The 22,443-nt window shown below is 32.9% G+C and overlaps 1 protein-coding gene across 1 annotated transcript in view; it reads right to left on the bottom strand.

Moving 5' to 3' along the window:
- The window catches only part of MDGA2 (MAM domain containing glycosylphosphatidylinositol anchor 2), an 826,450-nt gene that overhangs the window by 70,210 nt on the left and 733,797 nt on the right, over positions 1 to 22,443 (bottom strand). The window contains exon 10 of the mRNA XM_087824881.1: positions 14,471 to 14,619. Within this exon, the coding sequence (XP_087681007.1) occupies positions 14,471 to 14,619 (149 nt within the window). The remainder of the gene's footprint in view (positions 1 to 14,470; positions 14,620 to 22,443) is intronic.

The raw sequence follows: 22,443 nt of genomic DNA, 5'->3' as shown, positions 1-22,443 counted from the left end.
GTTACAGTATACATTGACTTTCGATTAGCTAGAACTCATTGCTCTTTGTGTCAGACAATGGGTTCATTTATCCTGTATAATGCAACTCCACACAGTAAAGGCATTTTCTTCGAATCACTGTAATATTCCCACAATGTAAACTAGAGTTTATTAAATTGATGCAAAAGCATTATTGAGTCACTCCGTAAAAGACATAAGTCTTACTTTCTGGATCAGAAGCAAGGTATTTGCCCATCCTGACAAAATATTGTGTCATTACTTAGATTTATTGACAGATAGATAGCTAATAAAAACTCAAGGCAACACCTAGATTAATTACCAACTGCCTTTCATTGAGTAATCTTAATTACAAGTAGTTTCATTTTTTTTCTTGTCTTTATTTCTAGCAAATCATTTGTGGAAATGTGAATTTTCATTTCCCACATAACCAGTGTCCTAGGGTCTTCTCATCCTACCAATATGAGAACATCTATTAGTCATACTTCTAAATAACAAAATGCCCAATTCTCTTCTGTTGGCCTTTGTATTATCATAAAGATCAGGTTCACAATAAAATTTTTGAATTTGCACTTCCACTGATTCTTGTAATAGACTACTTTATTTGTCCAACAGACATTTGAAGACATGGTGCCTATAACTCTAAATGTAAAAATATATAACTTATGCCTTTTTATTTTCCTGTGATGTACTTGAGTATAGCTTTCCTCTCTTAGCTCAATTATCTTGTGGCTCTTATTTCTTGACCTCATTCATCTCTCTACTCAATGTCAATTCATAAGGGGTTCCCTGACCACACTATTTACACAGTACCAATGTCACTCTTTATTCCATTATTTTATTATCCTTAAAAGAAAACAAACATTTTTTCCTACCTGAAATTATAATAGTTGTTTATTTGTATATGACTTCCTGAATAAAAAGGAATTTCACAAGGTAAGAAACTTTTGTCGAGTAGCATATTTTTAGGGCTGTTTCTGCCTTCTCATTAGCTCAAAGTGGGAGGCACATCATTTTTCTCGGCTGTAGGGTATTACATACCAACTTAAGGCAAACGGAAGAGTTCCAGGCAACATCATGTTATAGTCTCACAAACAAACCCCACACATATCATCATATCACTATTAGCAAAAAAAGCAAATATAAAAATAAAGCCACATATATCATCAAATATTAGTGATAAAATCAAAATGCTTCTTCACATTATTGTTCTTGGTGCATATTATAAAACATAAGGTAATAATTCAGAATTTCAGAAATTATATCTTAAGAAAAAGCCATTTGCAATGAACAGAGCAGTCTGGAAGTGGGGAAGCAGCTAAGGCTCCAGTTCTTGATTTCTTAGTACTGTGCATGCTGCCTTGGGCAATTCTTCCCTTCTTAATTTTATCTTTTGCCACCTGCCTCTTAGCATCTTGACATTCTAACCCCTGGTGAGTTTTTTGAAGCTATTTAGGGTCATTCTATTCCAACTAGAAAATTATGACATCCAAAATAATTATTTAAATAAGCAAGGAAATGCAGTTATGACTGAAGTGTTAGGAGTCTCAGCCCTTTTGAAAGCAGTTCTTATGCCCCCAATAGCTCTTAGAGCCTCCTAAGTTCCTCTTAGTTGGCAATCTGTTCTTATGCAAGTGACTCGTTTTGCATATTGTCAAGGTTTTTACGTATAGACTAGTCATAATATGTCCTCTCCCTCTCTGTATATATATACACATGCATGTATTAAACTGTATTCTAACTCTAATTTGTTTCCTTATTCCTGAATATAATTAAGGATTATCAATGCAGTCACTGAATTTTTCAATCATTTACCTTACTTCATTTAGTTTTTAAAAGAATAACTAAAATGTGAATGTGGGGGAAGTTATTATTACTTCATTTATTTTATTTTTTAAAACTAGCTTTGCATTTACTTATTTTTTATTTTTTATTTTTACTTCTGTTAATCTTCACTTGAGGATATTTTTTCCCCCCACTGATTTTTAGAGAGAGTGGAAGGGATGGAAGGAAGGAGAGAGAAAGAGTAGAGAGAAACATCAACATCAATGTGAGAGACACACATCGATCAGCTGCCTCCTGCACGTGCCTGGACCAGGGCGGGGGACTGAACCTGCAACCCAGGTACACGCCCTTTCCCAGGAATCAAACCCAAGATCTTTCGGTGTGTAGGCCAACCACTGAGCTATATCAGCCAGGGCATTATTGCTTCATTTTAGTTAATGCACATGATTATTCAAAATAAGATTCCCCCAGATTAATCTGTAAGCCCACTTCTATGAAAATGATTTGAAAATTGTCTCAAAATGATGAACATGTAAGAAGAGTAAAGACAAGTCTTTTTCTACCTTCTCACATTTTCATGAGATCCTTTGGATACCAAGTGGATTTTAGTGATAACATTTTCCCTCTACTTTATTTGTTGTTATTAATAATCACTTTCTGAAATTAATCTATCTGTTCATTTGTTTCTTCTGTCTGTTCTCCAGACAAGAATTAAGCTTCATAAGATTGTGAACTTTTTTGTCCCATTTATTTCTTACCCATGTACATATAACAATATGTAACATCTAATTACAAAAGGATCAAAGAAAATTAAGGCTTTGATTAATTATTTACAGGAACATGTGTCATATTTTATTGTTCATAATACATAGATCACCTGTTTACAGGATGTTTAGTTAATCATTTATTTATTGACCCATTTAGTCACTCAAAAAACACTAGTTGAGCCACTCTGGGTCCTTTATACTTTCATACTTTGAAATAAATGATAAAACTTAATAATCAAATATTTATTCTTATTGTTTTAGTATTTTCAAATAAACTGAAGAAGTATCTCTTTCTGAGATTACAGGGTGGGGCAAAAGTAGGCTGACAGTTGTTTGTATGGAAAATAATACAATAATTAGTAAATAATAATACAAGAATAAACTGTTTCATGTACTCACAACTCTAAACCTAATTTTGCCCAACCTGTATATTTTCAGCAGAAAATCAAATTGTGTTATTAATATATTCAATCAACTATTGCTGAACAGAAAAGCAGATCTTGGGAGTAATTTGAACACTTTAGAAATGTTGGGTTATTTTATTTCTTGCAAGTACTTGGACGTTAGCACTTATTTCCCCTATTGAGCTCAGATTAAGTCATAGGGTGTGATTTGGTCAAGGAAAGTGAACAGAAGTCATATGTGCCCTTTCCAAGAGAAAGTTTTAAGAGCCAGTACATGGCTCAACATGCTCCCTCAAAAAACAACTGGTGTTGTAACGATAATTTTGTATCAATACAGAGAAGCACTTCACCTAGTACACCAATATCAGTGGGACACTGAGACACTGCCTAATAAAAAGATAATATAAAAAATACAGAGAAAATAATATAAAGAAAAACCATCAAATTGATGTTTTAAGTGAAACTATTCATTTCAAAAATTCCTTTACTATTTTTTTTTTGTTAAATTTAGGAACTATTATTACAGACCTTATACCATAAGCATAAACACATGTATGTTAAAAATTAGCATCTCTAAGCATTATTAAATATAAGAAAACTTCCTATGAATTTTACATTGTATCATTTTGCTGAGACATGGATCTCTGAAAATAAATTTCAGCTTAAGATCTGTAGAACAATAATAAAAAGATCATTTTACATTTCCTTTAAATATTTCATTAAATATATGCCTAACATTCATCACAATGGCTAATTTTCCTTTTAGTATAAACAATCAAACTCAAGAATATTTTCTTAACATAAAAATTACAATACAAATATTAACATGTTTGACAAATGATTCTCTAAAGACAACAGGCATATAAGTAGTGAACATTTTCTTCAACTCTGTCTTCTTGATCCCTTTTTTCCGCAACCTGCATTTAATCATCAAATCATCCTGATCTTGCCACATGCATTTCTTTCCAACAACCAGTGCAGCAGTGTTGATTCAGATTGTTAGAATTCATTTGAAATAAAACACCAGCTTTTACTCTATGCTGTCCCTGTTAACTTTGTATGACAATAGTTTCTATTCGACTCTTCTAGTTTGGCTTTTTCTGTGCTTTTTCAACCATCTCAAGGTAATGTCCACCTTTGCTGGAACAGTTCGTAGAGCCCTTCATAATCTTGGGCCCTCATATCTCCAGCTATCTTCCTTTCCTTCTCTCCTGAGCCATGGTCCAGATGTATCGCATTGTTTTCAGTTCTCCACACTTACCATGCTGGCTTTGTGTCCAGGCACATGCTAATTCCATCCCATAATCTGAGTAACTTCCCTGGTATCAACTTGCTACTAGTTGATCAGTCAGCATTCCTCACCTCCCAAAGTTATCTTAGGTTCCCCTCTGATGTTCTCTCATAATTCTTTATATTACACCTATTATCATACCTATCATACTATAATTGCTTGCTTGGTTATCTATCTCCTTATAAGTTTTAAATTTCCTGAGGACAAGAACTATCTCCCCACCCACCCATCCCTACCCCTTTGGCAACTCAAATTCTTGGGAGAGGCCTTTATACATAATTTAAGTTTAGTACAAATTTTTTTATTACATGAAAGAAATCTTTCTTATTAGTGACTTCTTTATAAATTAACATGAAATATAGAATATAGATTTAAGTACTCATTTATAATAAAACCTATTTGCCTCAAATGGCAATATTTCACCTTTTCTTATGGCTGAGTAGTATTCCATTGCATATCTGTATCACATCTTCTTTATCCAGCCTTCTATTGTAGGGCACTTCAGTTGTTTCCACGTGTTGGCCACTGTGAATAATGCTGCAAGGAACATAAGGGTGCATATACCTTTGCAAAAGAATGTTTTTAAAAATTTCAGGTAGATGCCCAGAAGAGCAGTTGGTGGGTCATGTGGTAAGTCTATTCTAAAATTTTTGAGGAGCCTCCATTCTGTTTTCCATAGTGGCTGTACCAGTTTAAGTTCCCACCAGCAGTGAATGAAGGTGCCTTTTTCTCCACAACCTCTCCAACACTTGTTATTACCTGTCTTGTTGATAATAGCTATTCTAACAATTGTGAGATGGTATCTCATTATAGTTTTGATTTGCGTTTCCCTAATTGCTAGTGAGGGTGAACATCTTTTCACATATCTGTTGGCCATTTGTATGTCTTCTTGGGAGAGGTGTCCGTACAGGCCCTCTGTCCATTTTTTAATTGGATTGTTTTTTGTTGCTATTGTTGAGTTGTGTGAGTTTTTATAGACTTTGGATATTAACCTGTTGTAAGAGGCATTGTATGCAAAAATCTTCTCCCATTCAATTAGTTGTCTTTTTGTTTTGTTGATGGTTTCTTTTACTGTGCAGAAGCTTTTTAGTTTGATATGGCCCCACTCATTTATTTTTGCCTTTATTTACCTTGCCCTTAAAGTCAAATGTATAAAGTACTCTCTAAGACCAAAGTCCATAAATTTAGTACCTATGTTTTCTTCTATGTAATTTATTGTTGCAGTTCTTATATTTAGGTCTTTGGCTATTTTGAGTTCATTTTTGTGTATGGTAACAAACAGTAATCTAGTTTCATTTTTTGCGTGTGACTTTCCAATTTTCCCATCATCATTTAAAAAATTTATCTTTATTGTTGAAAGTTCTGCAGATGTCCCCTTTCCCTCCCACTGATCCTCTCCTCCCTCTATCCCCTCACCCCTACCCCAGGCCTTCCCCATACTTTTGTTTGTGTCCCTGGGTTATGCATATATGCATATGTTATTTGATTAACCCCCCTCACTCCCCCACCCACAAATTCCTTCTGAGATTTATCAGTCTGTTGCATGCTTCTATGTCTCTGGATCTATTATTTGGTTCATTATATTCCACATATGAGTGACATCATGTGATACTTATCTTTGGATTATTGTCACTTTGTAGTATAATTTGAAGTCAGGGAGTGTGTGATACCTTCAGTTTGTTCTTCTCAGGATTGCTTTGGTTACATGGGGTCTTTTGTGGGTTTATACAAATCTGATGATATTTTTGTACTATTTTTTAAAAAAATTCCTTGAGATTTGATGATTGCATTAAATCTGAATAGGGCTTTGGATATGGCCATTTTAACTATGTTGATTCTTCCAATCCATGGTCATGAAATATCTTTCCTTTTCTTTATGTCTTCTCCAATTTCTTTTAATAATGTCTTATATTTTTCAGTGTATAGGCCCTTCACAATATTCCTAGTTAGTTTATTCTTTTTATTGCCATCACCAAATAAATTGAGAATATCATGCTAAGTGAAATAAGTCAGATGGAAAAAAGTCAAGAACCACATAATTTCACTCATATGTGGGATATAAAGCTGAAAGCAACAAATGAACAAATAAACAAAAACTCAGAGACACAAACAGCCGTGTATGAGGGCAGTGCTGCTCACCCAGCCGCATCTCCGATCAGACCTCATCATTTCACATGCTAATAATCCATAGAATTACAGAGTGTTTTGTAGCAGTGAAGGTTAAATGTTAAGAAAAGAGCTTTTAGAATTAGACTAACAAGGTTAACATTATAGTTCCCCAATGATCTCTCTGCAGAACCCATGTACATAGCTTTGCTTTTGTTAAGATTTTTTTCTGCACCTAAACAAGAGTGATAATACCAATTTCCCAGGATTTTTGGTGTTGAATATTACACAGAAATATTTCTAATTTATATTTTTATTTCTTCTGAAACCAAATAATTATTTTATTTTTTCCTCATTTATAATTAAAAAAGTAGAAAAAAATATTAATATTGTTCCATAATTGAGTAATTTATAAAATAACAAATCGAGGAAAAGGTTTCCAGAAACAAAGCCTTATATAAAATATATACATTGTGGGTGAAAAAGTAGATATATCCTCATACATAGAAGAGATGAAAAAAAATATATATATAATATTCAACCATGTGGGCAAAAATTTATAAATATAGAAGCATTTAATTTAAATTAAAATATGAATAACAATTAAAGTTAATAAAAAGAGAAAATGTCAACAAAATATTACTGCAAGAGAATTTCAAAAACAAGGTAAAGTTTACCATTAGAAGGTGAAGAAGAAAAATGTAGGAGGAGGAGAAACAGAAGAAAAAGATAAAGAATTTTAAAAATTCAGTTGAATTATACTTGTCAGACGCCGAGCCAAACTGGGTTCAAATCCCAGCTTCATCTCTGATTTAACTCTGCGATCTTGGGTGAGTTACTCAACTCCATAGCTTCTAAGTCCTTAAGACAGCAATAACAGTAGTGCCTATCTCATTGTATTGTTTTAAAAATTAAATATGATAGCATATGGAAAGCACCTAGAATAGCACCAGACTGTCATATACATACTTCAAGCACTGCTATTAACGATAGATAATGGCTATAATATTCAAACCATCACTTTCAAATTTATACTCAGTTTCTTGCTTCTCTCTTTTCAGAAATGGTTTCCATAACTTGGTGTAAACTAGAGCAGCTTAAACACTTTACAATAGTTTTCATTTCTAGTTTGAACAGAGCACAGAAACTTTCAAAACCTAGCAATCCATTACTAAGCAATTGTACATGGCTTTTATGTAATTTTCTTGAAATCAGTCATGTTCAACATTTATTATTCAAAGGTAAATATTGTTTTAGCCATTTTAGTTAAAATATTTTATTTTGACTCCTAAAAACTAGTCAGGTTTTTGGTATAAAAATAGTTTAAAAATATGTATAACTCCACATTTAAGACAGCTTAAGACCTAAAGAAATATAACTGAAAATAATAAAGCTAACCTAATAGAAATTTATAATTAAAAATGAAAAGAAACAAAAGAAATGGTTATCAATTTAAGACACCTCTGACAATCATTTATTTATTCTTCAAATTTGAAGGAAAAAAGTCTCTTAGGAGTTTTGTTTTAAGGTAGTCCTACTCCTTTCTAAAACCCCAAATTAGTAATCAGAAAACTACCGAATGCAAATTTTTGTTTACACATACCACAGTTAAGTAAATTTTAAAACCATATTAATATATTTCTAGTAAAAAATGGTTAGAAGTATATACAAATATAAGCCTAAGGAATGTGTATATCTTGCCCAGAAGAGCTAAAGAAAATATTTGCATTTAGGTGAGTTCTCACACTGAGTAAATCTCAAAACTGAAGAATAGACTCAAAACAATATTTTAACAATCACTGATTTGGAAAGGCCTGAATCCAGGCATAAGAAGACAATGCATCTCTGGTTGGAACACAATGCTTAGCCTTTATAACAGGTAAATTTCAAATTCATTTGTTCCACAAATTGCACCATATGTCAAGCACTGTGTTTGAAGTATTTAAAGTGCTGTTTTCATGTTTAGATCATATAGAAATGTTAATATAAGGATAAACCAAAAGATGAAATGGAACCTCATCTTAGTCTCTTCATTATAGTATGAAACATAAAGCACTGGTTCTCAAAGTGTGGCCCTAAATCAGGTCTATCAGCGTCACACAAGATGTTGTTAGAAATACAGACGCTTGGACCATACCCCAGACCCACCAAACCAGAAACTCTGGGAGTGGAGTCCAGTTTTTTAACAAGCCCTATAAATAATTCTGTGGCATGATCAAAAACGAGAACCACTGCTATAACACAAAGAAGGCAGTGCCTTCAGTTAATTAATAACTAAAATACAAAAAGTACAAATATAGACTATAACTATATATATAAATCTGGATTCAAACAACTTGCTCGTGTTGAAGCATGAAAAGTAGAAAAGGGCTAAAAATCCATACTTCATTAAAAGTTTTGACCATTTTTTTTTCCTTAAAAATTGTTGAATGAATGTTTTCCATTGAACTCTATACTTCTAGTCATTTAAGACACTGAACACACCACACACACAGACACACACATCCCCCCCCCCAACACACACACTTGTCTATCGGAAAGTTACTTTGATTTGTATCTATATTTTAGAATCCATAATACTGTAACATATATTTACAGATTATAAAAGATATAATTTCAACAATTAAGAAGTATTATTTCATTCAAGGAAATATATCAGTCTTCACTTCTTCATGAAATACTGATTCCAGGGACAACTAGGTAGGTCAGATAAATTTAATTAGATTTATAATCAATTGACAGAATAATGTTAAACCTATCTGTAATTTTTCCCTATTCCTTTTTAAACTTAATTATTTACCTTAAATTAAGGCAAAACAAAACAAAAACACAGCAACAGTGATTTGTCAGTATCTGGTATTTAAAAAATTTAAGGCTTTATAACTTTTAAAATTTTGTTTAAAAGTAGTACACCCCACCACACACACACACACACACACACACACACACACACACACACACACACACACACACACTCTTCCCTTAGTTTCCATGACATTGGCAGATTTTTCTCTCAGTTCTTTCTTTTTCACTAGAACTCCTATCATCGTCTTCATACAGTAAAGTTATGAGTTATGTCTCTATATTTTTGCCAGCTCCAGGTCTCATGTTTAATGCTTCTAACCTATAACTTAAATATTCAAGGGGAAGTGCTCACTCAAATTCTAGTAGCATACTCCTAACTAGGGTACCATTATTTGTTTTATGTTCCTCTATTACTCAAATTAACAAGCCCAATTTGAAAATATGAGCATACTTGCAAACTCTGGTTCAATATTTTTTCTGTCAATAGTTTAATACTGTCACCTCAAAAGTCTCTTTGAGGTAGCTCAATTTTCCACTACATTCAGGGTCAAGAAAAAGAAATATTCTAATTAAATTTTTTCCCCTCTCCCTCTTCAGTACTCTGATCTAAATCTTACTTCATATATGCCTAACTGTGGCCTCTGCCTCTGTTGTTATATCCTACAATATACCATGCATAATTTGAACAGATTATAGATGTCATCTATCAATTCTCCACAGATTTCCTTAGATGAGCATTAAATGCCTTATGTCAAATGGTTCTTCTTAACATCTCTCTCAAGAAAATTAGTCAAATTGGCTTAAGTCAATCATGCACATTATTCCAATTTCACTTCAACTTTATCCTACCATTTTCCTTTAACATCTGTGGACTGTGACAGAAACTAGTACTTCATCATGCAAGTTGCTAAAAGCATAAAAAGCCCCATGACCAACTAAAAGAAAACAGTATAAAACTCTAAAATACTTTATTATTAGAAACTATAGTTGCATATGTTTCAAATGGAGTCAAATTATGTTTACATTGTTTGCTATATTCAGATCACTTAGAAACATTTTTTCTGGTTTCTTAATTCATTAGATACCAAGGAAAGCAGACATTCAAATAACCTTTTTCTCTCTCCTGTTAAGCAACAAATGAAGCAAATAGCTGAGAGGCTAGTAGCTGTGTAAGGAGATTAAACAATTGCTTAGCCGAGCCTAGAAAGTATAATTTAAGGACATTATGATTTTGCAAAAAAACTTCTCCACATATTAATTTTTTAACTTCACATGATATATTTTTCTCTTTATAAGCTTTTTAAAACAATACTTCCAGAATTCCAATGCTTCCTTCTAGCTGCACTGCAGCCACTTTTAATAAAAGTAGGTAAGCGAAGATTCTCAAATTTTGAGACAATTTTCCTCATCATATTTAAATATAGACCATAAAGTTGTAATCAAGAAGAAACTAATTTTATAAGAAGCTGGAGAAATGCTGGGTTTGGCTTACCAACCCCATCCAGCTGTGGGTTTAACAACACAGAAGTAATTTTATAATCTTACTTAAATTAAAAATAGGTATTAAAATTCTTACATTTTCTGGATTAAAAACAAAGTAGAGTTAGTTAGAAAGCAATTGGCTATTAAAGGATTAAGTTTGTTTTTCAGATATCATCTAATACAATAATGTATTATATAATTAAAGCCATATTTGATATTAAAAGGAAAGGTACTTTGCACTAGATAACTTAAATATTTTATGGATGGAAAATATTATTTAGACATATAAGCTCAAAATAAAAATATAGGCTAAAACAAGACTTTGAAATCATAAAATATGTAACATAAATTATTAATAATCCCTTAAAAAACTTGTCTCATAATCAAAGATAAAACTATTAATTATTAAGAAAAATATCCATTTTAAAACTTATGTTGCTTAGGTTACATTCCAAATGTTTATTTAAACATCACCTAACTTATGTTGATTACATTCAAAAGCTCATTGATTCAAGGTTCTGAGATCGATTGGGAGATGAAAAGGATAATATGCAGGTAATATAAAATCACTATTACAATGAACATCAGATCAGGATTCAAAAGTGATCATGTCTTAAAACAATGTTGATATCTAAATGTACATACCTGAGAAAGAAGGAATCTAAATTTCTTAAAGAAAATATAGAAAAATACCTTATTTTACATGAATACCTTTGTTTCCTATTATTAAACAGGGATATTCTTAAAGAACTATATCAGTTTTGTTGTCTAGAATGTTTTTGCCCTATTATCATAAATTGTTATATAAGAGGATCTTCAAAATAAATGTTTTGTATTAAGGCTATTTTGCATATGACAGTTTTTTTATGTAAAGGTTATGTGTAAAGAACATGGTAGTGGGGGGAAAAGAGGTGTGTATAATGCTCTTTCTGCTCTTACACTGTTTCTACAAACATCACCTACCGGTTCACATTGCAGAACACCACAAGGTCATTACACTTAATTATTGAGACATTCCCAAAAGATAGTTCAAGGTTTCTCTCCCATGCAAAATATATGGTATCTGAATAACATTACCAATTAAAATAAGGCATTGTTAAAAAGCACCCTAGGAAAATACAATACTTGTTTCTAAATATAAAAGAAAATCCTAAGAACAAAGAAACCTAGAAAATAATTCTATCTATGTCAAGTAAAGAATTAGCTTCAAAAATTGTGTAAGAGAAAGGAACTGTTTTCTGGACCATGGTTTATAACAACAGAAATATGTTTTCCTCTGCTGGATACATGAATCCCACAAACTTGGAAAGAATAGCATTAGTAGCAGACTTACTGACCTGATCAAGAAGGCTTTAAAGACTCAAAGTGGAAGAGCAAAATGTGAATCAGTAAAGAATGAATATTATGGCCCGACCGGGTGTGGCTCAGCGGTTGAGCATCAACCTAGGATCCAGGCAATCGGGTTCGATTCCAGGTCAGGGCACATGCCCGGGTTGCTGGCTGATCCCCGGTCGGGACCGTGCAGGAGGCAGCCGATCAATGACTCTCTCATCACTGATGTTTCTATCTCTCTCCCTCTTCTTATGTGTGTGTATATATATATATATATATAAAGAATGAATATTATGAAGGACAATGGGTTTGAAGTAAAAATAAGACATAGTGGGAAAATATCTACAAATTATGTTTTTGAAATCATAGCTTGGAATAATACTTAGGCCTAGAATATACAGTCTATTAAATACAACTAAAATGAAAATTGTAGACATGTTAAGTTCTTAAAATTCTTTTCTTTAACCTTTACACAACCTTGGCAGGTGAGTGCAAGACTGCCACAGATGTTTGTGCAAGGAGTGCCATTCACAAGGGAACCTGGCCTGTGGAAAAAATAGGGAATGTATTCCACTCTACACTCCCATTGCCCAACAGGTATTATTATCTTTAATTCACCAGGTAGGAAACTGTTTTTAGGCATGTTTAGAAATCTGCTCAAGATTATATAGCTTACAAATGCTAAGGCTAGGTTGGCTAGAGTTGGAAGCCAGATGTGTCTGGAATTTATAGTTTTAGCAAAACATTGTAAAGGGAAATTTATATATACATATGTACACATATAATTTATTTTAAAATAGCAGAGAAAGGCAAAATTATCTAATTTGTTCACAAGGAACAACACAGTGAGTGAAAGATGTATGTCACTGCACATCAGGGAGTTATATACTAGTTTTATGATCAGACACATAAAGACCAAACGTTAGAGGAGATTCTAATGTTAGGGAAATGAAATCAAAGGAAATCAAGTGTCATTGAAAAAAAAAAAATAGGATAGCAATACTAGCAACATATATTACAGGAGGTAGTTTATTAATAATGAATACAAGATATGAGGAGTAGGAAGAGCTTTAATTAATTTGATTACTCTTAGGAGGAAGTCTAATTCTGCTATCTGTCTCTCTGTGGGAGAAACTCCAATGGTAACCGATTTCCTGTTAAATTTGAATTACAGAGAAGGTGACCTGCATTCACAATGGAGGCATTGGGAACAAAGGTTTTGAGAAGGGATTGACGAACAGAGTTGGGAAAATTCTGAAAACTTTCAACAGGCAGCCATTCAGCATACAGGGCACCGTGGGCAGTTACCCACATATTCCAATAAAGTGTAAGTGAGGAATAGAGAGAGAAACTAAAGATGAAATTATGACTCTATCAATGAATAACAAATTAAAACAATTTTGATATGGATTTGGGATATACACAGATTTACTTAGGGGCTGAAGTAAAGAGAAAGTTTCTGAATGATCCACTGCTGTCTGCTGTCAGTGACCTGGGAATACTTAATACAAGGAAGCAGTGATTAGCAAATGCCAAGATGTATTCACTAAGAAAATATTTTTTTAGATTATTAGACATGTAGGATAAAAATATTCAAAGCAAAATGTTTCTTAATTTGAGTACAGTATGTTATACTGTCTTTTATTATAACTGTGAACCCGATAGAAAGCATTGCTTTTACGACAGTACCCCTGAGTGGATTGCTGATCATTGATCGGTTTTTCTCCCTTCTATTGTCCAAACTCAAAATGCTACTCTATTATTTCCTTAAGGAAGTGGAAAACATACTTTACAAAGCTGTGTATAATGCAAAATAGTGAGATAGAGCTGATAGATAAATCTTCAAAATAAGTAAATCTTTGAAACTGTTTTGCTATGCTGAAACAGTCACCCCAGATCATACACTAAACAGAAAACACTGTATAGACCTACATTTAAATTTCAAAAATATCATTTATACCAATAGGGGATAACTGAATTTAACAGTGGTACTTTTGAAAAACACATTTTCACATAAACTATAACTACCTGAGAAAATCAATCAGACTTGACTGTTTCTTCTGATTTTACTAAAATATTTCTATCTTTCATACATGTTAAATTAACTTTAAAACATCCCGTATATACTTTGAGTAAAAAAATATAAGTTTTCTAGCTTCTTACAAAATAAGACAAAATATTATGCAGTATAGGGAAGTGTGAGAACACCTCAGATGTTTCTTTCATAGTAATTATAATATGTAATTTCTATAACATATCTAGTGATGAAGGATTTAGAAGGCCCAAAAGATATATTCTGTCATAGTAGAATATGCATAAATTAATTTCCAAGATTTATAAATAATTAGAAACAGTTATATGTAGAGTTATTTTATCTTTGATATAAGAAAATATGTTTAGAAATTAATGCAAAATAATTAAAAATTTATAGCAACTGACCATAGTTACAGTGTCTTCACAAAGACAAAAACAAGGACAAAAAAGCCAATTAAATTTCTCACCTGCCTGATACCCAGCCGGTATGCCACAATCCGATCCACCGCATCAGGATTCATTTGTGTCCACTGTAGACTATAGGAATAAACACGGTGTCTGTTCTGCCACACAGGATTGTAGGTGTCGTAATAAAATTCTGGAGCATAGGCCTTTCCTAAAAACAGAAAGAATGTTAAATTGGAATGATGGCATGTTACAGTAAACATACTGGGTCTTTTTGGCCTTTTTACCATGTTCTACTGAGTTCTATAACTTACTCTTGTATTTGAAAAGTCTTATTAATATCTAATCAGTTTTCTAGAGAATTTTGAGAATAGATGCAAGATTTCCTGGTTGATTAGATCAGCAGTCTTCGAGGAAAAGAGGAGTCAAGGATGATTACAGGTGTTTGCTTAAAAATTGGAAGATTAGAATTTCCAACAACTAAGATGTAAAGTTTGGGGATAGTCAAATTTGGGGGGAGAAAATAAGAGAGTTATTAATATATTTTTAAATCCTCACCTGAGAACATGTTCACTAATTTTTTGAGAGAAGGTAAGGGAGAGACAGAGAGAGAGAGATTTGAGAAACATCAACAGGCAGCTTCCAGTACATGCCCCAAGGGAGGGGTTGAACCCACAACCCAGGTATGTGCCCTGACCAGGAATTAAATCTGCTACCTTCCAGTGTATGAGATGATGCTCCAACCAACTGGGCTACACAGCCAGAGCAAAAATCAGGGAGTTAATTTTGGACAACTTGAATGATCTAAATGCATACATCAAGTGGGATATACTAGTCTAGAATTCAGGAAAGGCCAGGGTTAGAGATATATCTTGCTAATCATGGACATGTACATAGATTTTAAACTTACGGCCCTGAGACTCATGAGATAATCAAGAAAGTGTGAGAAGACAGAGAAGAAAACTGGGTGTGACCATTGGATCAACCCAGGTTAAGAGATGTGGGAGGAGATAACACCCACAAAAGCCTGAGATGGAACAACCAGTGAACAGAATAATTTTTTTTTAATGTGGCACCCAAGAAGCCAAAAGAAGAATATCAGCAACTGAACAACTAATTCTGTCAAAAAAAAAAATCAGTGAAAATAAAAAGTTTCGTATATATTATCCATGTTTCTAGTCAATAAATTTAAAATTATCTAAACAAAACTTAATATCACAAGGATTTCTGTCAATAATAGTTTTATTTTAAGAATATGTGATGTGGGCCCAGCCGGGCGTGGCTCAGTGGTTGAGCATCAACCTAAGATCCAGGAGATCGGGGTTTGATTCCCGGTCAGGGCATGTGCCTGGCTTGCAGGCTAGGCAACTGATCAATGACTCTCTCATCATTGATGTTTCTATCTCTCTCTCTCTCCCTTCCTTTCCTCTCTCTGAAATCAATAAAGATATGTTTAAAAAAAAAAAGAATATATGATGTGCATATATAACATATATAAAACATCTGGGGGTTTTGTTTTGTTTTGTTTTCATATTGAGTAGTTCACAGACCACTTGGAATTTGGAATTACAGGTCCAACTTCCTGATGCTCTGAAATGTAGATTTTTCACACATTCCAATTATTTATTTATTTTTACCAACACTACATTTACTTAATAAATCAATAATATTTAGTGATAGCCCATTAAGTGCCAAGTAGTGTACTAAGCACCAAGGATACAATGAATTCACAGCATTTGCTTGCATTTTCTCAGACTTTTCAAATATCTTTGCAATTCTTACTGAATGTTGAGTTAATAAATCGTACATTTATCATACCTCATTCAACATCTTTCCTGTTTTCTGTTATTATATTAGATATTAAATGCTTTCCTGCATTTTTCCTCCTGTGTTCCTGTATGCAGAAACTTCTTTTACCTAGTTTTTGACATTTGTTCATTATTTATCACCTATCGTCTAGGAGTTACAGAAGAGTCGATTCATAAGTTTTATCACAGACAATAAATGAATTTTGAACACTAAGAATGGAAGCAATGGTCTATGTTATCTTGGAGAAGGTCACCAGGAAAGACATAATGTGAAATGAAATAAATTTAATTTTCGACAAGTTTATTAGTAAAGTTAAATATATTGAATTAAATATCTGAATTTTAGTGACAATTGGAAAAATCTCCTACATCAACACTGTGTACATTATAAAAATGTTCTATAAATATCCATTCAATTGAACTGAAAAAAGATTATCAACTTTATACAAAGAATCTCACAAAGAAGGAGGTCTCTAGAAAAGAGCCATTGCATTCATTTTATTACTCCTTTTATCTTGTATGATATTTTCACTTAATAAATGATAGCACAAATTCATGTTCACAAGATTATGAGCAAAATCCAGATGAAAGAAAAAGAATATACTGGATGAAGTTGATACCCAAAATGTCATTGACAACTTGTATTTGAGACCAAATTTCTCAAAATGTTTTTAAGGAGATACATTTAGTAGTAGCCTAAATAAAGAGCTATGGATTTTGATTAAAAATAAGTGTTCAGTTTGGATAAGTGTCTATTCAGGTCTTTTATCCATTTTTTTGTTTTGTTTTTTTTGTAATCCTCACCTCAAGATATTTTTTCCATTGCTTTTCAGAGAGTGGAAGGGGAGGAGAGAGGAAGGGAGAGAGAGAGAGAAGTATTGATGTGAGAGAGATGCATCAACTGGTTGCCTCCCACAAGCACCCCAAACGGGGGCAATGAGTGAACCTGCAACCCAGGTATGTGCCCTTGACCGGGAATTGAATCCACGACCCTTCAGTGCACCAGTCAACGCTCTAACCATTAAGCAACACTGGCCAGGGCTCTTTTGCCCATTTTTAAATTGGATTGCTTCTTTTTTTTGGTGTTGAGTTTTATGTTATTTATAAATTTTGGATATTAATCCATTATCAGATGTATCATTGGTGAATATGTTTGCCATTCAGTGGGTTGTCTTTTTTTTTAATTTTATGGTATCCTTTGCTGTGCAAAAACTCTTTAGTTTGATATAGTCTCATTATTTATTTTTTCTTTTGCTTCCCTTGTCTGAGGAGATATATCAGAAAAAGTATTGCTACAAGAAATGTCCGAGATTTTACTGCCTGTGTTTTCTTCTAGGATTTTTATGGTTTCAAGTCTAACATGTAAGTCTTTAATCCACTTTGAGTTTATTCATGTGTACAGTGTAAGAAGGTGATGGCCAATAAACATATGAAAAGATGCTCAATGAGATATCAGCTCACACTTGTCAGAAATGGCTATCATCAATAAATCAACAAACAACATGTTTGGGTGAGGATGTGGAGAAAGGGAACCCTCCTGTACTGTTGGTTGGAATGCAGACTAGTGCAGCAACTGTGGAAAGTAGTAAAGACTAATTTGAAAGAATATATGTACCCCTATGTTCATTTCAGTGTTATTTACAATAGCCAAAATTTGGAGGCAGCCCAAGTGTCCATCAGTAGATGAGTGGATAAAAAATGCTGTGGTACGTTTACACAAGGGATTACTACTCTGACATAAAAAGAAACGAAATTTTACCCTTTGCGAAAGCATGGATGGACATGGAGAGCATTATAGTAAGTGAAATAAGCCAGTCAGAAAAAGATAAGTACCATATGATCTCACTCATATATGGAATCTAATGAACAAACTAAACTACCAAGCAAAATAGAGACAGACTCATAGATAAAGAGAAGGCTGACAGCTTTGGTGGTGGTGGTGGTGGTGGTGGGGAGGGTGGTGGAGGGATTGAGCAGAGAACTCATGGACGTGGACAACAGTGTGGTGATTGTGGAGTGTGTGTGTAAAAAAGGGCATATAGGGGATAAGTGGTGATGGAAGAAAAAACATAAACATCCAAAACTCGTACATGAAGTAATGAGCTGCTTAAGTGATTAATGTAAACAAACCTACAGTGTTTTCATTAGAGGGAGGTAGTGTCTAGATTGATTTGAGGTAAGAATCTCAATGTTTTGTTTTGTTTTTTTAATCCTCAACTGAGGATATGTTTTTATTAATTTTTAGAGAGACAGGAAGGAAGAGAGTGAGAGAGAGAAAACTGATGTGAGAGAACCATCAATCCATTGCCTACCATATCTGCCATGACTGTGGGTCAAACCCACAGCCTCAGTATGTGCCTGAGTCAAACCTGCAACCCCTTGAACAGGTGGATGCTCAAATCAGCTGAAGCACCTGGTGAGGGCTCAATGTTTTTTTCTTTTTTGTGTGTGCAGGGAAAGAGCAATTGCTTTTGTACTTTAACCAAGGGCAAAACATAGGGGTATTAGATTTAGTTCTAAGTGACACTTTTTCATAAAATGAATGGTGGGTATTCATAGAACCGAGAGTATAGAGTCACAACTAGAGACTATTTAGAATGGCAAAGAAAAAAAATCTTTTAAAAAATGGGCAAATGGAGTTATCTAAGAGTTGAAACTCTATCACAGAGAAAGAAAATCAGACTAAATATTAACAGATGTTTGAATTAAGATGAATACCAGTGAGTGATTTTTAAAATAATACATATTTTTACTTAGAAATATTCTACCAATCCTTTCTGAATATGGATTGGCTTTCCTCAGTAGATCATGATTCCCTTTACTAGAGGTATTTTGTCAATGTCATTTAGCAGGGCTGAAATGAATAACCATCCACAAGATGGCTATTAATTTATCTCTCAGTCTCAAATTAATAGGGTACTATGGAATATTTGTCTATTGTTAGCTGTATTATCTCAATTGTTTTGAGCAAACTTATTTATAAATTTCATTTCATGTTTCTATTATCTGTAGTCTAATCCTGCTTTTTGTTGATTGCCAAGAGAGTAATTGACTACATGTCATAAATGCAAATTGCCATACTTCTAGTACTGATTGTCTTTCTAAATAAATACTTCTAAGGTTATTGAAGCAGCTCCACCTGGAAGTTAAAAAACACACACCTCATGACCTTGTTATTATATGAATTTGTTTCTCAAGATCTATATCCAAGGTAGTAAAACACTTAAATAGTAAACTCAAAAGCATAAAAGTCCTACAAGAAAACATAAGTAATAAAATCTCAGACAGTTCTCTTAGCAATGTATTTTCTGATAGATCTCCTTGGGCAAGGGAAACAAAAGAAAAAATAAACAAACAGGACTTCATCAAACTGAAAAGTTTTTGCACAGCAAAAGAATCCATCAACAAAATAAAAAGAAAACCTACTAAATGGGAAAACATTCACGAATGATATATCTGATGAGGGGTTAATATCCAAAATTTATAAAGAACTTATAAAACTCAAGACCAAAAAAACAAACATTCCAATTAAAAATGGGTAAAAATCTGGATAGATATTTTAAAGAGGACATACAGATGACCAATAGATGTATGAAAAAATGCACAACACCAGTAATCATAAAAACATGCAAATTAAATCCACAATGAGATACCATCTCACACCTGCCAGAATGGCTATCATCAGTAAATCAACAAACAAGTGCTGGTGAGGATGTGGAGAAGAGGGAATCCTAGTGCATTACTGATGGGAATGCAGATTGGTGCAGCCACTGTGGAAAGCTAATTAGAAAGAATATAAATGCACCTCTATGTTTATTGCAGCATTACTTATAATAGCTAAGATTTGGAAGCAGTCCAAGTACCCATCAGCAGATGAGTGGATAAAAAAGCTGTCATACATTTACATAATGGAATACTATTCAGCTGTAAAAAAAGAAGAAATCTTCACTTTGCGACAGCATAGATGGACTTGGAGATATAATGCTAAGTGAAATAAGCCAGTCAGAGAAAGATAACTACCATATGATTTCACTCACATGTGGAATCTAAAGAACAAAATAAACTAACAAAATAGAAATAGACTCATAGACACAAAAAAGAGTGTGGGCTGTTAAAGGGGAGGGGGACTGGAAGGCTGGGTGAAAAATGTGAAGGGATTAAGCCAAAAGCAAACAAATAAAAGCTCATAAACATAGACACCAGTATGGTGATTACCAGAGGAACTGGGAGTAGGGGAGGTCAAAGGGGGGATGAATGGTGATGGAAGGAGGCTTGACTTGGGGTAGTAACACACAATACAGTATACAGATGGTGTGTTATAGAATTGAACTCCTGAAACGTATATAAATTTTTAAACAATGTCACCTTGATTAATTCTATAAAAATTTAAAAAATTAAGCTACAATCTATCTCTCATTTAAATAATCCAAATAGACCTAGTTACAGTGTAAAATTCTACCATCATCTTTCTGTTTAATTGCAGACAATATATTACACAGACTTTCCAAAGTATTTAAAAGATATTTTTCTGCATTGATATATCTCTATTACATGAGTGATATCATATGTAATAATTTTAATGTAACATTAGATTAGAAAATAATTTAGAGATAATCTATTCAATGTCATATGACAATGAAATTTAGAAACTATAAAAATGGTGATGACATACTGAAATCAATATAAATAATCAAATGCAAAAGGACCCATTTAAAATTTTGAGCTTGATTCATGAAATTAAAATAAAATAAAGTTTTGTTTTAGTTGAATAACTGTACCACTTTAGAATTAAAGGTGGAAAAATGTGTTTAGATGGTGCATAAATACTATTGATGAGTAGAATATAATTACTAATAAAAATAACTTTTAATAGTGATAGTTAAGTCTAGATATGTTAGTCTAAGTCTCAGGGCAAACTTTGTACTAAATCACTTTTGGATAAATTTTACAAAGAAAAAGTACTTTCTGATTTCATTTGAGAAATGCATCTTAAAACTTTAAAAAACATACACACATTTCTTCTCTGATTTCACAGAGAATCATATTTGTTTTTACATTCATTTTGTAAGCACACAGGAGTACTAAGAAAATATCTTTATAATAATTCTAGGCTCTTACAACATGATACCTGCTGGATGAGCAAAGAAAGAATTCATAACATTTTTTTATTTTTCCTCCAGGTCTATTTTTTTTTTTTTTTTTTTGGTCCTTCCAGCAAACATATCAAGAATGTATTCTTTCTCTCTTATATTCTAGTTTTATTTTTATGCAAAGTTGTTCCAGTTTAAATGCTTTTGGATTAACTGACCTAGAACTACATTCATTATCTAAACTAACAGATAATTTTTAGTTACATTATGTATGATTATAAAAAGATCCTAGATTTTAAAATATTCTTAAAATATACATAAGAAAAAAATTGTCATTCAAAATTTTACATAGAATTTATGTAAAAGTAAATTCATTCTATTTTGTGAATAACTTTTGAAAAGTAATTGAATTGAGGTTTCAAAATATGATTTTAAGTGTAAAACTCAAAGTAAAAGATAAGAAGCTATGAGATGTCACTCTCTTGGTCTAAAAATGCTAGCTTAAAATATAATAAAAATATTTTTAGATGCATACTTATGTTTACAAGCAAGAAAGATGATTATTCCGCAGGGGTCAAAAAACAAAGAACTGGAAACCAAACAATTAATGGGCTTAGAGAGAAAAGAAGTGCTGTTACTTTGTACCCTTGGGAGCTGAGTTTTAGAGCCATAAGGGAGAAGGTTAATGGGCCAGTCCAAGATGGAAAATTGGAAATTAAGACAACACATTCGATCAAGATCAGTAAAAACAGCAACCTCAGACATAAGGTATCCTAGAAAAAAGCTGCCCCTCACCAGCATAGGAAGATGACAAAAATACTATATTAAGAAACAAATCATCCTTGGCTAGAGATACCACTGCAGTGCTTCAGCGGATCTAGTATAAAGTGGTTCTTAAAGAACATGCTTGCAGCTCAGACTGCAGAGGTTTCTCCAACTCAAACCTCAATGAATATGAACTCAAAATACAAGATTAGTAACATGCAGGGAAATGCCCCTTTTTGATGACTAAAGAGGATAATAAACAGCGGACTTAGACTACAGCTGATGCAACCATGAAATGGAATTTATAAATAATTATGTATGAAGCAACTAAAGAAATACAATGGAAAATGGTAAACAAACTCTATGGGACTT

The sequence above is a fragment of the Miniopterus natalensis genome, chromosome 1, assembly GCF_054644295.1.
Source record: "Miniopterus natalensis isolate mMinNat1 chromosome 1, mMinNat1.hap1, whole genome shotgun sequence".
Taxonomy (NCBI): Eukaryota; Metazoa; Chordata; class Mammalia; order Chiroptera; family Miniopteridae; genus Miniopterus; species Miniopterus natalensis.
Note: the sequence above shows the minus strand (reverse complement) of the source record. Positions and strands in the feature narration are given on the sequence as shown.